The sequence below is a fragment of the Balaenoptera physalus genome (genome assembly GCF_965194825.1).
Source record: "Balaenoptera physalus genome assembly, chromosome: 7".
In the NCBI taxonomy this organism is placed as follows: Eukaryota; Metazoa; Chordata; class Mammalia; order Artiodactyla; family Balaenopteridae; genus Balaenoptera; species Balaenoptera physalus.
Window position 1 is genome coordinate 53,651,188 of NC_138886.1, and position 17,803 is coordinate 53,668,990.

Here is a 17,803-nt window from a genome sequence, read left to right on the forward strand (position 1 = left end):
AAACATTTAGGGTCAGCATGACCTTACATGACATCATTGCCCCCTCTGTCGCCACACACATACACACTAAGAGGCCATTCACCCCCGCTGGAAATTCTGTGGTTTGTAGTTTCAAAATTACAGATTGAATCGAAGCCATTAAAGGTTATGAAACTGTGGTGGGAAAGCCTATTTTGCAGGAAAAAACTGGGGAGAAAGAAAAATCATAACCCTTTGACCTCACTCCTCATAGAACTTCGTAATGCGGGAAACCAAAGCACTTCCTATTTCCTGCCCCTTCACCAAGGGATGGCATTACAAAGAGAAAGCCCTGGAAATCAACTTTGGATATCTCTGTTGGATGGTTCTGCATCCTCAGCCAGAGCTCAAAGTTTACATTTCAGTACGCATCCTCACCCGCCTGCGGCGCACGCTGCGCTCCCTCCTACACACCTCACGTTCCCACTTGGATGTGGTACAGCTTCTGTTTCTCCCCCCAACAGGTCCAATACTGTCATCCTCCTCCCCTCCTTCTCCTTATAAAAACCAGTCTCAGGAAAGAAAGGCAGAAGGAATGGTGGTTTCAAACTGGCAAGAGTTCTGTGTTAGTTCTCATTTTACCAATGGAAGAAACCAAGTCTCAACGATGAAGTGAACTGCCCAAAAGTCAACAGCTAATTAGTAGGAAAGCGCCAAAAATTTTCTGATCAACTCATTTACATCCAGGTATATTGATTGATCTGCTCTCTGACAAAGGCATGTTCTAGCAGAAGCCATAGCCTTGGGCCAAAAGAATGGATGGAGGAAGTGGAAAGGGAGGGACAGCAGGCAGGGGGAGGACGCTATTATTTCAGCATCAGGGCAGTTTTTTGGATGTTTGATTTTGCCTAACCGGCTCCCTTATTTGTCTATTTCAGTAGTTCTCAACAGGGGGTGATTTTGCCTTCCAAGGGGATGTTTTCGGTAATGTCTGGAGACATTTTTGGTTGCCACAACTAGGGAGAAGGTGCTAGTGGCATCCAGGAAGTGCATGCCAGGAAAGTTGCTAAACAGCCTACAGGGCACAGGACAGCCCCTGACCCCAGTATATGACCCACAATGTCAACAGTTTAAGAACTCTGGTTTACTCTGAAAGGAGGGGAAGAGAGAAGAGAACGTTACCAAAAGTTGGCTCTGGAGTGGTGTTCCATGTACAGCTGTTCATCAGAAAAGGGGGCCAGGTGGATGTCGCCGAACGTCGGGAACATCATTCCTATTGAGCAGAAGACAACAGACTCAAAGTTGACTCCTACTGCCTTCTTACTTGAAGACCTGCCACTTGACCTGTTCCATTCTTCCATTCCATCTCAGTTATTACACAGCAGGCTAAAACGTAAACTTGCCTCAAAGCAATGATAAGAAAATTAGGCAGAAGATTGGAGGGAATATAAAAAAGAATGTCAAAGCAAGTCAAAAGCTATGCTATAATAAAAGTTTAGAGTCCTAGGTGAGGCATTTAACCTGGCATATTGGCTTTCTAAGCTACTGTGTTTTTTTTTTTAACATCTTTATTGGAGTATGATTTTTTTTTTTAATTTATTTTATTTTTGGCTGCATTGGGTCTTCGTTGCTGCGCGCGGGTTTTCTCTAGTTGCGGCGAGCAGGGGCTACTTTTTGTTGCGGTGCACAGGCTTCTCATTGTGGTGGCTTCTCTTGTTGCGGAGCACGGGCTCTAGGTGCATGGGCTTCAGTAGTTGTGGCACATGGGCTCAGTAGTTGTGGCTCACGGACTCTAGAGCGCAAGCTCAGTAGTTGCGGCGCGTGGGCCCAGCTGCGCTGCAGCATGTGGAATCTTCCCGGACCAGGGCTCGAACCTGTGTCCCCTGCATTGGCAGGCAGATTCCCAACCACTGTGCCACCAGGGAAGTCCCTGGAGTATAACTGCTTTACAATGGTGTGTTAGTTTCTTCTGTATAACAAAGTGAATCAGCTATACGTATACATATATCCCCAAATCCCCTCCCTCCTGCGCCTCCCTCCCACTCTCCCTAACCCACCCCTCTAGGTAGTCACAAAGCACCGAGCTGATCTCCCTGTGCTATGCAGCTGCTTCCCACTTCAGCTACTAGTTTTTTTTCCTTTCTATATGTCCGGTGCTTGGAATTCTGGGCACTTCTTTTATTTATTTATTTTTTCTTTTATTTACTGTAAAAACAACTTAGCTTTGAAAACAATCAACGTTCCCTCATCCTATCACATGATTATTTTCATTCTTAGACTTTGTTGATGTATAATCATATTGACCATTTATCGTTCTAAGTGCTGTTAGAATCTATGCTTATGTGCAGGCAGGCTCACCATCCTCCACGCTGGGAAGCCCACAGCACTTGTGTTTTGTTCCTGACATTTGCAGTCACTGGGGGAAAGGGCAGATAACTTAGCAGGCAAACAAACACCTAGGCTGGCAGACCTGAAGCTGGGCCTTTCTGGGCAGGCAGATGTGGCGATCAGCATCATTATTCTCGTCGTCTAAAAAACTACAGATCTTTCATCATCATCACCGTCATCATTCTAATAATAATACCTAAAATTTCTTGTTTATGTTAACTCTGCCTTGAACCTTTTTATGGGCTTTCCATGTATTAATTCATTTAATCCTCATAATAATATAAAGTAGATTCTATTATTATATCCATTTTATAAATGAGAAAACTAAGGAACAGGGAAATTTTAATGATTCAGCCATAACCACAGAGATAATAAGCAGAAAGAAAAAACCCAGGGGTGAAATCTCTTCCAATAGTCAATGGTCTCATACGTTAACTATGCTCCCCTTGATGTCTGTTAAAATAGAACAGATCATTTTAATTACGGTATTTTCAGAGGTGGTCAGAGAAGAACCACGACTGTAACATCATTCATATTTCTCCATATAAATCTCAAGCACTGTTGTTAAAACAATAATGATTGCTTGGTGGTTTTTCAATTTCAAGATACAAGGTTATTAAACAACTTTGGAAAAGTCGTATGTATCCTTATTTGTGTAAACTTGGGAAGTTTCAGAGGAGGATGATCTGAGCCCAAGCCTAACAGGAACTGAAAAGATATTCGATAAAATGGAGGCGAGGAAATCATCAAAGGTAAAATATAAGAAAAATTCCAAGAGTCGAAGAAAATGAGTCTTCTGATTTAACATACCCACTAAATGGCCAGCACAAGAATTGAAAAAGTTTCACACTAAGACAACTAGAAGTGAAAAAAAATACTAAAAGCATCCAGAGGGAAAAACTATGTCATTTTAAAACTTCAGGAGTCAGAATGGCATTCAACTTCTCAATAGCAACATTGGGTACCAGACGCCAAAAAAAGATGCCTTAAAAATACTGAGTAAAAATTGTTTTCAAGTTAAAATTCTCTACCTAACAAAATGATAATATGAGGACTCAATACACAGTAACTTCTCAACCACCCTTTCTCCAGAAGCTATTAGATAATAGTCTTTGCTGAAATGAATGGTATAAACCAAGAAAGGGGAAGACAAAAGAATATGACGGAAAGTCAAAGTGGGGTAGCCATACAATAGGACTAGAGAGCTACCAGTTCATGCGTGGTCGAGGAGGACAGAGCATTACAGGAGAATTCCACAAAATAAATATTTATAGGCAATCTGTCAGACCTGTTAAAGCATGGAAAAAATTAGTCATGAGTATATAGAAAACTAAACTAATGAAAAAAACAAGGCAATTAACTCCAGGAAAAACAAAAGATTTCATGAAAAAAAATATATAATCATATGCACCTACTACACCACCTGACTCAGCACTGAACAGTATTCACATTGTCATAATAATGTAAACATCGATTATTGATTTAAACAAGTAATAATCTAGGTCTATATTTCCTTATATTAAAAAAAAATTCTGAAATCCAAAAAGCTCTGCAAAGCAACAGATTTTTGTAAGTTTGCAACATCATTTGATGGCAAAACCTGACCTGAACTGACATGAGTTTATAGTCTTTATTTATCCTACTTGGTATCCATGTTCATGTTTTGTTGCAGAAATACTATGTGTTTCGTTATGGAGGGCTGCCTCAGATCCCACTGGAGGTGTTAAGTAACACATGGTATATGACCCTATGACCTTTCCAAAGTCCTCCAGATTTTGAATTCTGAAACATATCTGGCCCCAAGGGTTTGGATAAGGGATTGAGGACCTGTATAAATACATTCAGAGGATGGGGGGATGCCTCAAGAAGGGAAGGAGCTGCTATGTAGGAAAGCTAACTCCTCAACCAGAGAGTGACAAGAATAGCAATATGATAATTTTACATAGAAATATGTAGGTAAATAATAGAAGCAACAGAGAACAGAGTTGAAAGGAAAAGCCTTCGGGGAGCAGTCTCTGGATAGGAAGAGGTGTGGCAGAGGGTGACTATTTTTCATTGTAAGCCTTTTTATTGTCATGTGATGCTGTAAGCTATGCCTTATTTTGATGGAAAATAAAAATAATTAGGAAAAAAATCAATCATCCTTCCCCCAGGAATGCACAGGGTAGAAAGCTGATGAAATCAGTATTCATTTCTACTTGTCTAGTTAAAAGAAACATAGCCAAATATAAAATTTCATAACCATTTCAAATATCTGGGGAAAAAGGATGCCCAGATATTGTCTAAATATCCGGCTTAGAGGGCAGCTCAACAGATGCATGTGAATTAACTTTGTTTAAAGTCTCATCATACAAAAGCACCTAACCATTTGAGAAAAATCCAGAAAAAAAATACAAATATTCTTTCTGGGAGGCATTGAGGAGGAAATCCAAGCTACTTTGCTTTCATCTCCTGTAGTTCAATTTTATCACATGAACACAAGGCCTCCAAGATCATCCTGGGCTGATTTATAAATGGGAATGCTAATGGAGTTCTTGACATTAGGTATACTTTGCCCAAGTTTATTTATTTCTGCATGAGTTTTTAAAAAAAAATGCCTATTTCTAAATCCCTAAATTTTGAAACATGCAGGAAATTACAGACAAACTTAAAGCTTTACTTATGCATATAGACCGGGTAACCTGGTGGGTAGGAGTTGTAGTTTATTCTCTGTTTTGTCTTCATTGGGTATGACTAGGGAGCCACAACAATAGTACTTTAAAGTAAGTAAAACGGGTAAGGAGCTGCAATTCTCATCAGAGATGCAACTGGCCAGTTACCTTCTAACCCTTAATTGAAAAAAAATGTGCTGTTGGAACATGTCCACTCTCTGGGGTGAACAGTGGAAAGTCAGTGTGTGTGCAAGGAGTTGTGAGTGTGGATTTCAGGGTTAGACAGATCTGGGGTCAAACCCCTGCTCTGTCACTTATTAGAGGTGTGTCCTTGCCACGTTGCTTTCCCTCATCGTGCTTCAGTTTTCTCTTCCTAAGTGCGGGTCGTAATACTGTCTCCCGCTAAGCCAGGTCTCAGTCTTGGCCCTACTGACATTTTGGGCTGGATAACACTCTGATGTGTGTGAGGGCTGTCCTTCACATTGAAAGATGGTTAGCAAGTCCCTGGCCCTTCTCCCTAGGTGCGGGTAGCACCACCTCTGCCAGCTGTGACAACTCAAAAATGTCTTCAGACATCACCAAATGTCCCCTGGGAAAGGAGTATAAAATCACCGAGAACCTCTGCACTAAACCTCCAAATAAACTGAAAACGTTCATTATTCACACTTCGTAAGGTTTTCATAAAATAATTTATGCAAATTGCTTAGCACACACAGACACTCGTTAAGCACAAAGAGAATACTGGACTTTATATTATTATCTCGATTATACGTAGTGACCATAGGGAAAGAGACACACAGTAGGAAGAGAATATGTTAGAAAGAAGAAATGGACACCAGAGAGTTTCTCACATTACAGAAGGTCAACACTTGAAAGGGCTTTAGAGATTACTTTTAATAATACTGATGGGGAAGCCAAGGTCAAAAGGTCAAGTGTTAGGCCAAGTTAGCTAAGGAAAACAGTGAGTGAACTAGGACAAAAATACGTAACTCGGAACTGGTCTCCTTTACCATACTGAATACCACGCAGCCACTGCCATCAATGTCTTTTGGAGACTAGCTCATTTATTATGGGAGAATAAGATGAGAAAATCAAAGAACTGGTTTAATAGAAATGCTCTCTCCTCCTTTCTGTAAAGGACTGAATATGGGGGAAGTAAGACAACATATTTTATAGAAAAGTTAGCCTACTTTCTAAACCAGGAATTGGCCAACTCACCATTTGCTTTCAGCCATTTTTTGGAATGAAGGTAACTTTCCAACATCCTTTCATTGAACAGCATGTATCCCATTGGTTCTGAAATGATCACATCTACAGCCTCAGGAAGTGAGATTTCTTCAATTTTCCCTGGCAAAACAATGATCTTGTCTGAAAGGTGGTTACTTTTCACTAGCATCTGTAAAAGATAAAGTAGAGTACCAGTACTACTGTTATACAGAATATTATAAAAATTAAGTATTATAGGTTAGGGGTTGGCAGGGTGATAGGGATGAGAGGGAAGTGACCTATTTGCTTCTATAAATACCATAAAAACATTATTCTTACTGCACAAACATTTCATGTTTACTATGGATAAATTAGAAGATACAGATATGGAACAAATAAAAACACCTATAATCAATACCACACACAAATAATAACAACTAATAGTTTGATATAGACCCTTCCGGGCTCTTTATACAAACATACACTTATATGTGCACGTGTGTGAGTATGTGTGGTCCATGTATGTGTGTGGATATATGCACATGTACTTTGGGGGGGGTATTAATAGTTTCAGCTTATTTCCTACTTTTCTACTGGCAATAAAGATGCCCAAAAGCTCTGTATAACAATCTTGCATAACTTAATAATCCTGATCCTTATTAAATCATCTCTTGATCTTTTGATTCCAAAAATAGATAATACCAAGTTCATTAGCCTTTTTTTAGAAGTACATTTTACAGTTATCTATTCTTTTTTCTTTGATGTCCTCTGTATTCTATTTAATAACTTTGAACTCTCTTAAAAGAGGGACCTTGAAGACAAATATAATTATTATATTTCTAATACATTTCTTAATGCCAAATATGACAAGGTGGTTGTATTATTACATGTATGTCTTTCTGCTGCCTGAAAAACTATATCCTAATAAACATCTTACATGCACCAGCACAAATATATACAGCACATCCTTTTCCAAGTTGTGGTTTCCTGAGACTCTTAGATCTTTGCTCATTGTATTTATATGTAGTCAGAGGCCCTCCAATTTGAATTTTTGGAACTTGACCCTTTCCTCACCCTAAATGCAGTATACCAAGCATTTGTCATGATTCAGTTGCATTTTCTCAATTTCTGATCACTTCTTCCCAAAGCTAGGGTATCTTTCACCTTGAATTCCATCCTCTAGGGTGCTTCTCACCAACATTACACTGCAAGTTTGTTAAATGTCTTTTCCACCTATACTTTCCTTGAAAGAAATCAAGTAATCTCTGATCTAAGGAAAAACAATGAAGAAAACTATTTGTACGTGTCATCCACTGTCAACATTTACCCACGCACAAGGAGTTGTGGAATTCCATTCTATCAACATTCTACACATGGATGTCAAGTTCAGGGGTCTGTGGACAAGAGGTCTAAAGGGTAAAACTTTTGGTGCCCTGCTTGTCTCTGTACATTCTCTTCTCAGGAGAGCCCTTCACCTCCGTAGCTGTAAGCACGGCTCCACTGTGGATGGCTGTTCACACTACAGCTTTAGGTTTCTTCTCTCACCTGAGCCCAGGCCATTACCCGGACATTTCTACCAACCTGCTTTGTTATCTCTTCATTCTCAACAAGTAAAGAGCCAACCTCAGCTTCTTCTTGAAAACTAACCATTCCTCTAAATTTCTTTAAAATCTCTATATAATCTTGTACTTCCTTGATTCCGTTTTGGTTACTAATGCCATAATCCTTAATATCCTGGAGGCATACATAGTTGCTTCCCATGGACAATTAGTTACTACCTTTTCTTATTTCTACTTTTCAGATATGTCTCATTTCCACCTTTCCTTTCTGCATCAACTTGTCCAGTTCTTAGTAGCTTCAAATCTGAAATTTAAAAATAGCATTTATATAATGAAAATAATAATAGCAGCGTCTACTTCACAGGCCTGCTTGAGGCTAGAACAAGATAAAGCATATTAAGGGTCATGTAAGTATTAAATTAGTATTGTCATATTATTGTTATTAAAGAAAAGTGTTCACTGAAAAAGAGAAATGTAGATGAGCAAAAGAATGAAAATAAAAATAACTGTATTCCCATCATCCGGATGTAGGCAGGATGCATTTCGTAGCAGACTTTTGAGTGTATCTCTGTTTATAAAAATATGTACTTCTGGGGCTTCCCTGGTGGCGCAGTGGTTAAGAATCCACCTGCCGATGCAGGGGAAATGGGTTTGAGCCCTGGTCCGGGAAGATCCCACATGCCGCAGAGCAACTAAGCCCATGCACTACAGCTACTGAGCCTGCGTGCCACAACTGCTGAAGCCCGCGCACCTAGAGCCCATGCTCCACAACAAGAAAAGCCACTGCAATGAGAAGCCTGTGCACCGAAATGAAGAGTAGTCCCCGCTCGCCACAACTAGAGAAAGCCTGCTCGCAGCAACGAAGACTCAACGCAGCCAAAAATAAAATAAATTTATTTTAAAAAATGTACTTTTTGTAGTAATATTTCATAACCTTTTGTTTCATGTAATAGGTTTTAGACCAGTTTTCTGAATATTTTTTGCATCATGGTGTACATAAAAAAATAACAGTCATTTTTATGACACACTAGTGTGAATAGGAAAGACTGCCTGCAGTTTGAGACATTTGAGCTGGGGGCTCAGGCCACACAAGACCCTGACCATCTCCCATGAGGGCAAAGGGCATCAAAACTTACTACCTGGCACACTTTTCGGGAAGCTCTGTTTTAGACATCTTTCCATGAATTGCTCTAGAACATAATTTTTATTGGCTGTATAGTATTTCATAGCATACCTTGATTCATTTAACCAACCCCAAGTTACCGGACATTCAGATTATATCAAATGCTTCATTATTACAACAGTGTATCAACAAATAACAATGCAATTCAATCTGGGGACATACTTCTCACAACTTTTCTCAAAGTTAAAGGGTGTGGAACTTTTAAGGGTCTCTGGTTCACACTGTTCCACTGCCTAATGGAAAGGTGATTCCATTTCTAAATTTCAAGCCCGTCCTAAATTCTGCTTATGGGGTGTGAGGGTGTCCACACAACCTCAACGTATAAAACTGCCTCATCCACCTGAACCGTGATGTTGGAAGGGACATTTTTCTGGCTAAATTTTGCTGGAGGGACCAATAAGATAGGATGATCAAGTGTGTGTGATATCTACTCTACATGGAGACTTTACAGAGAATAATCCTAGACTCTTGAACCCTCATGAAGATCAGAGGTCTAATATAGTTTCAGAGAGAGGATGTTATAAGCTGTCAGAAGGGCAATTTGAGGTTCACAGGAAAGAACCTGAGTCTCACTATTCTCACTGGTAAAGGACATACCACATACGTACAGCCACTGCATCTTGCAACTTCATTTATTTTTTAACCAAATTCAAAGAACACTAGATCAAGAATCTGAAGATACAGATCCTAATCCCGCCTTTACCATCGAAGAGCTGTGTGTCCTTGGGGAAGTCACTTAAACTCTCTTAATTTTAGTTTCCCTCTTGCAAAATTGGAGTTTAAAACTGAGTTGTTTTAAGGCTCCTTCTAGTTCTAACATTTCATGATTAGAAGAAAGCAAAATTTCTGCAAAGTACGTTCCAGGAGTCCATGAACATAAGGAGTTTCATGATCAAATAATATTGGAACTTCTTTATAATATATATCCTTCTTACGAATTCACAGCGTCTATTAGCATATTAATGGAGTTGAGAAATTCTGCAGAAAACTGTTTGGTTTGGCTAAATCAGACATCCAAACTTACTTGAATACTTGGCAGTTTTTTTTATTGAATGTTTATTTATCTCCCACAGATCAATCTTTAAGAAACAATAAAAATAGTTATTTGATAATCCTACGTTTGAATACAATTCCTTGACAGAGATATTTGAGAACAGGACATAAACTCAACCAATAATATCTCTAAGACACAAGAGCAGCTAATTCCACATGTGAGACACACTCTATTCTTTGAGTCAGTCTTGCTGCCTTCCTTGCTCTTTGGTTTACAACAGATAGTTTTATGTTAGCCTGTCACTTCAGATCCCATTCTTCCAAAATTGAAGTTCAGCAGAACTATCCTTTCTAGAGTAATACATAACCAATATCCAGGAAGAGAATATATTACACTTAAATCATATATAACCATTTTGGAAAACCATTTGGCATTATTCAATTAGCTGAAGATTTCTATAACTTAGAAATATCACTCCCTTTATAAATATACATTCTAGAGAAATTTTTGAACATGTGTATAAGATAACCTGTACTAAAACTTGATAATAATATTGGTAATTATAAAATAAAAATTTAAAATAAACTGGAATTAACTATTCACAAGGAAATGAATGAATAAATGGTGTTATATCTAGGGGCTTCCCTGGTGGCACAGTGGTTAAGAATCAGCCTGTCAATACAGTGGACATGGGTTCAAGCCCTGGTCCGGGAAGATCCCACATGCCGTGGAGCAACTAAGCCCGTGAGCCACAACTACTGAGCCTGCGCTCTAGAGCCCGCAAGCCACAACTACTGAGCCTGCGTGCCACAACTACTGAAGCCCACATGCCTAGAGCCCATGCTCCGCAACAAGAGAAGCCATCGCAATGAGAAGCCCGCTCGCCACAATTCAAGATAGCCTGCATGCAGCAACAAAGACCCAACACAGTCAAAAATAAATAAAAAAAACAAATAAATTTATAAAAAATAATGGTGTTATATCTATACTATGAATACGGTTAACGGTGAGAAAAGAGAACTACAGGTATTTGTGTTAACATAAATTAATTTCACAAGCAGAATTTTTGGGAGGAAAAGAAACAGGTTGCTGAAGAATATATAGTATGATTCCTTTTATTTAAAAGGTCAAATGTATTCAAAAGTAAACTGTATTGATTAGGATATACTACATTATTTTTTAAAACTCTTTTATGCTAAGATGTTGGAACTTTTGGGGGTGAAGAGAGGGCATGAAATTTGGGAGAAACATATAGGAATTTTAATACGGTTATATTATTCTAGTTGTTACACTGGGTTGTGGGCATATATGTGGTTTTTATATTTATATTCACCTTTATTTTTGGATGCAAAAAGTATTTTATAATAGGAAATTTAAAATTATACTTTTAATAGAAAAGTTTGAAATAATCGTAATAAATGCAGATTTAAAAAGACAAACTGATTTCTGCAATCAGATAGAAGCTAACAGATACGGAAGACAGATTAAAACAAAGCAGCATAAAGGTAATTAATGTCTCCGAAGAATGGGAAAATCACTCAAAGATATATTAAAATAAAATTCCCCTGAAGTAAAAAAAATGGAATCTGTTAACAGCAAAAACACATAGTGGTCATAAGAAAATGTCATACAGTAATAGCAACATGGAACTATATTCTGCTCAAGATTTTAGATTTAAAGAAAAAAGAATTAATTCCTTGGGTACCCTGCAGAAAAGAAAATCACCTTAAAAGTGAAAGAAAATCAGGCTGGCATTAGACTGCTCTATAGTCATATTCATTTTAAAAAGATAACGGGACAACATCTACAAAACTCAGAAGAAAAGAAAATTGTGCCCAAAAGAAGATTAAATCCAGAGGAGGTACTATTCATATTTTCAACATGAAAGAAATCAGGATAGCACACATAAGCCCTTTCTCAAAAACTGCTTTGCCAAAAATAAAAAATAAATTCATACAATTAAGATATGAATTAAATAAAGAATTTGGTAATAAAGAAGCTATATTAAGAAACTAATGGTTTGATCATGGCAGAGAATAGCGCTCGCTCCAGTTGTGATCTAATTTGCATTGTTTTCCAAGGCCTCCTAGGGTAGACCGCAGGGCTCTGTGGGACTAATGGTGCGTCCTGGATGTCAGAATTTTGGGTGGGTTCAGAGGTCACCCTGAGATGAGGACGGTTGTGAGAACCACCAGTGATTCTGGAGCTGTATGAGAGTGGAAGTCGTGTAGTCCAGGCATGTGATTTTTAGGACCCAGGCAGAGTTCCTGGATAACTCAAGTGGAAACACCTTTCATTGCTCACCAGCCTTCATTGCTACTGCAGCAGAATCCCTCCCATGGACAAGGAGAGGTGGTGGAGTTAACGTGTGGTTGGCAGAGTTCTACTGAAAAGGAGATTCAGATTTTTATGTGAAGCCAATTTCTATTCAAACTTAACTGAGCTGTACAGTTGGTATGCACTGAAATGAACATACCTAAAATGCACAGTTTGGTAAGTTTTCATATTTGTAAAGCCACGGATCCATTATCATAACAACAAACATCCAACACCAATATCTCCCTTCTGACATGTCTCCCAGGGCTCCCAGGCAATTACAATTGATTTACTTTTTTCCCCACTCAATTGGTGTTTTCTAGACTGTTAATATCATTGGCATCTTAATGTTTACTTTTGTATTTGTCTTTTTCTTTCATGATGCATAATTATTTTGAGAATCATTTAAGTTGCAGGTATGAATAGTTCATTTTCTTCCTGAAAAATAACAAAAGGGGTTTTGTGGTTTGTTTGCAGTTTGGCCACCACAAATAAGCTTACTATGAACATGTGCATAAAATTCTTCATATGAATATATGGTTTCATATTCTGAATTGAATGATGGCACCCTTATGCACTCCCGTCAACAGTATGGAAGCATTCCTTCGCTCCTGTGTGTTTAAGTCAGTGTTAATTTGGGTTTTGTGTTAGTTACATGGAGATGAACTAACTGATAAATGCTGGGTGTCTTGTTCAGCCCAAGGGGCCTTTTAACCGTGTGAGTCATAACAGAACCATGTAGTTTGAGAACTCAGATCAATTTCTACCCTTTTGCTTTTAGCTGAGTTACTTGTGGGCTCCAAGGGAGCACACAGTAGTAGAGGACTTGTGTGGATGGGTGAAGAGTCTCCTCTTCAGTCTGTGCTTCCCCTTATACAAATGAGTCATTTCTCTGGTGAGGCATTTTTTTTCCATCCATAAGCAATCTTCAGGGCTGTGAGTCTCCGGTGCAATTATGGTCATTAGAGAAATGCTACATATCAGCATATGAATACAAAAATTAAATTTTGATTTGCCTCCTGTGGGCAGATATATCAACAGTACTTAGTTGTATGATTATATAACTATGGTTATGGTTAGGTTATATAATTATATATTTATATGATTATATTTTGGTGGCTTTGCTTTTGGTAGAATCAATGATAATGTTAGACCCTTACCTATCACAAAGCGTGTCCCATTTATTTTCTCGTATCTATTCCATAACACTGTGAGTGAGGTGTTAATATTATTTCTACTTTACAGATATGAAAACTGAAATTCAACATGATTAATTCTATCAAGGCTACTCCTGTTTCGCTGTACCAACTGGTCGCTAAAGGAACTCTTGACTGAACTGAGATTTTTTAATAGCAAAAGTCATTTAAAAATATACAACAAAGAGCATTTGAAGTTAGAGCTTTCAATATATAAAAATGACCGACAAATTATATTCTTCATTCTGCTGATTTGGAAGTTGTAAAAACAATACCAGTAAACTGGCTATTGGTCAAAACAATGTGAGGAGCCTTGTTGAAAAAAATTATGCATCTATAAAATAATTCTGACAAAGCAACATTTTAACAATTTAAATATGAAGGAAGTGGGATTATTTGGATTGCATTTTCCACCAAATATGTGAGTATAAAAACTGTCTCAGGTGTTACCAAATTTCAAATGTTACATCTTCTCAAATGTGAAATTCAGCTAATTAGTCCATCCTTGGCTTTGAGAGCAATTAGTGACTTGAGAATATCTAGCGGCGCGATCTCCAGGCAGCTCTACAGAGCTCTGAAGACAGCAGATGAGCAGATGGGATTGTTCCTCCAGGGTGAGGGCAGATAAACGCCTGTGTCACAAAGATGTAGCCGAGGCATCCTGAATTTTCTTTTCTCCAGGTCCCTTTTAAGAAGAATACCCAGTCTAAAAAAGCTGCCTATGAAAGAACCACATTTCTAAAAGGTCATCCAAGCAGTATTATGAATAGGTGGAAGTATGTGTAACAACCACAAACAGATCTAAAGAAGTGTTAGCTTGGGCAGAACTCCATTACGGAGTTCTATAATTAGGAGCTTATAGAATAAACACACGGACGCAGTAGGGCTCTAGTAAGAAACTAGGTCTGAATCAAACACATTTACTCTACTATTAAAACTCGTAGACTCTTAGCATCTGGCTCTTGCTATGTGTTCTTCCTCCTTCCCCACACCACTTGCCTTCTTACAGGGATGGCTCAGTAAGACTGGACGTTTCAGAACTTCTTCCACATCTGAAGCCCTCTGGCTTCAGAGAAATATCCAGCCACAGAGCATCTTCCTTCCAAGATGATCCCAAACCACACATTGTCCCAGTTAAGCTTGCCAAAGAAAATTTCATCCCCAGGCCGTTAGTGCCTTAACTGACTTGTTATCTCCCAGAAATGTTTCAGCAAGATCTGATTAAAAAGTGACCTGGTGAAGTATTTCTGGAAGACCCTTCATCTGTTTCTGCCAGTTATCAATGACCTTAGTCCTCCTGCTAAGAAGTCCTAAGTTAAAGGCGAAGGATGCTTTTCCCTCTTTGCATTTCCTTCTCTTGATTTCTTTTTTTTTGGGGGCGGGCGGGGTGGCTGCATCGGGTCGTAGTTGCGGCACGCTGGATCTTCCTCGAGGGACACGGGATTTTTCATTGAGGCGCCGGCTCTTCGTTGGGGCACGTGGGATTCTAATTGTGGCATGTGGATTTTCTCTCTCCAGTTGTGTCACGTGGGCTCCAGGGCACGTGGGCTCTGTAGTTTTTGCGGCACGCAGGCTCTCTAGTTGAGGCGCGCGAGCTCAGTTGTTGCAGCACGCGGGCTTAGTTGCCCCACGGCATGCGGGATCGTAGTTCCCCGACCAGGGATCAAACCCGCATCCCCTGCATTGGAAGGCAGATTCTTTATCACTGGACCACCAGGGAAGTCCCCCTTCTCTTGATTTCTGTTTTACTCTATAACTTCACAAAGGCACTGTGACAAAACAAGAAATATATTTGATCCCTGCCCCTGGTGCCCCGACACAGAGCTCCTAAATCCCCTGGAATTTCCTGGGTGACAGAAGCATCTTTTGTTCTAATGAGCTGACTCTTGTTGGGCTCCTGGATAACTTCAGGATGGAGGATGGTCACCAGAAAGATCAAGCCATGATTAGAAGCTTGGAGTGTTTAGTCCCATCCCCCACTGTCCAAGGATGGAAGAGGGGCTGGAGATTGGGTTAATAATAATCGATCTTGATCATGCCTACATGATGAAGCCTCCACAAAAACCACTCATCTAGGGGGTTCAGAGAGCTTCCAGGTTGGTGAATGCATGCACGTGCCAGTAGCACACCCCAACTCCATGGAGACAGAAGCTCTGTACTTGGGACCCTTCTAGACTTCACCCTACGTACTTCTTTATCTGGCTGTTCATCTGTACCCTTTATAATATCCTTTATGATAAACTGATAAATGTAAGTAGATGTTTCCTTAAGTTTTGTGAGCTGTTCTAGCAAAGTACTGAAACTGAGTGGGTTTGTAGGAAACCCTGACTTAGTAGCCAAGATGGACAGAAGTATGGGTACCCTGGGGACCCATCACTTGCGACTGGTGTCTGAAGTGAGGGCAGTCTTGTGAAGCTGAGCCCTTAAACATGTGGAATTTGACACTAACTCCAAGTAATTAGTGTCAGAATTGAATTAAATTATATGACACCCAGTTGGTATCCAGAGAGTTGGAAAATTGGTTGGTATGGGGGGAGAAAGCCCACACATTTGGTGTCATAAGAGTTGTGAGTAGAGAAACAGTCTTCCTTTAACACATATGCACAGTGATGATGCCTAGTCTTCTATCTTAACACGTGGGGACACTCCTTTGCTGAGACACTCAGATAATTTCTCAGTATTAATAGAGTTGACCTCATGTGTCCCCCTTGTTTCATAGGGTTTGTTTATAAAACAGACTCGGGCTCTCATCCGAGTCTTGAGTTCAGTTTGAGATAATGCAATTTAGAATATACAAATATTGGCACTGAGCTCCAAGAGAGTAATTAAAGGGTAGGTTGTCAGAAGCTCCAGTGATTGTAACCATTTAGCCTGAAGACAGAAGACTTGGGGTTTATATGTTTATAAAATGTGATGGAAGAAGTGAAAGCATAGAAGGGACCTCCAAGATCACGATCATAGTTCAATGACCTCATCGTACAAGACAGGAAACTGAGATGCAGAAAAGGGATGTGACTTGTCAATTTCAAGAAACCAAGGAGCAACCCAGTCAAGGCTAGAAGCTGACCTCGCTGTCCCCCACCAGGAGGAAGATCCGAGTTGCTAGATCAGTCACGATCCAGACCGTGCCTCACAGATTTGCTGAACGACACTTGCACATCGTTTCCTTGTCCTGGCTTTACGCAGAATAATTCAACCACCTTCTCCATCACTAGCTGCTATGCAGACCAGCTGAGGAATTCTCCTGCTGATTTATTAGTCTCTACTGGGCTGTGTTCCATATAATTTTCAAGCAAAGGAGAGAAAAGATTCCTATTAGCTAGCAAGTTGTGTGAAGCACAGAGGTTAAAACAACATCTACCCTGAATAATACATTTAAAAAGTCACCCAAAGCATGTTATTCAATCTGGCACCCAGATTTAAAGATTGCCAGATGGCCCAGCCTGGCCTCTGAGGAAGAAATGTCACATTGCTCTTCCCTTCTTTTTTCTGACTTGCACTGATAATACCACAAAGCAGTAGAGTAGAAAACCACAGAACTGCAGCATTCAATTATGCTAATAAATAAAGGTAAGCCGCTCAGGCTGAATGCTCTCTCTATACCTGGAGACAAAACACAGCATTTGTATATATAATACCAAATTCCCTAAGCATTTCTAAGAAAGCCAGAAACCTCAGGAAGAGATCAAGAAAGGGGAGGGGTTTCAAATACTTCCCAGGGCAAGCCTTTCGGGACCCAACTATGCGAATGGCATGATAAAGTGTAATCTACCAAATATACTATCTCACAAAGCCAGATGGACTTTTAATTCCAGCCCCAGTATCACTCTGAATTGTCCCTACGTTTGGTTTAACCAATCAGTTCTAAGATTAGGTATCAGGCACAAAGTGCTCTGCTCTGTTGTACTACATGATGGGAGAGCATTACATATATGACCAAGCAGAGGCCCTGCCCACTATAGGTTAGTGAAGGAGATAAGACATATACACGGCCAAAAATAACAGCTAAAGCTGATGCAGGGCTTACTTATGTTTTGCACTATCTCAAGTGCCTAATATATTCATTTGTTTAATCACAATATCTCTACAAAGTAGGCTATATTTTTTATTCTATTTTGTTAATGTGGAAAGTGAAGCTAGGTAATTTGCCAAGGGTCACTGTTATACGTTGATTGTCTCTCCCCTCCCCCCTTAATTAATATGGTTGAAGTCCTAATCACCAGTACCTCTGAATGTGACCTTATCTGGAAATACAGTTGCAGATGAAATTAAGTCAGGTTGAAGTCACTGGAGTAGGGTGGGCCCCTAATCCAGCATGACTGGTCTCCTTATCAAAAAAGGGAAATTTGGAC

At 39.5% G+C, this 17,803-nt stretch overlaps 1 protein-coding gene across 11 annotated transcripts in view; it reads right to left on the bottom strand.

Moving 5' to 3' along the window:
- LOC309664904 (histone-arginine methyltransferase CARM1-like) overlaps window positions 1–17,803 on the bottom strand; it is a 291,386-nt gene that overhangs the window by 75,369 nt on the left and 198,214 nt on the right. For all 11 annotated transcript variants that reach the window (XR_014266089.1, XM_082471027.1, XM_082471028.1 and 8 more), the window contains exons 6-7: window positions 6,216–6,393; window positions 1,141–1,231 (exon numbers count right to left, since the gene is read on the bottom strand). Coding sequence is in view for 10 of the 11 variants with exons in the window: in XM_082471027.1 (XP_082327153.1) it covers window positions 1,141–1,231; window positions 6,216–6,393 (269 nt within the window). In the remaining variant the exon portion in view is untranslated. The remainder of the gene's footprint in view (window positions 1–1,140; window positions 1,232–6,215; window positions 6,394–17,803) is intronic.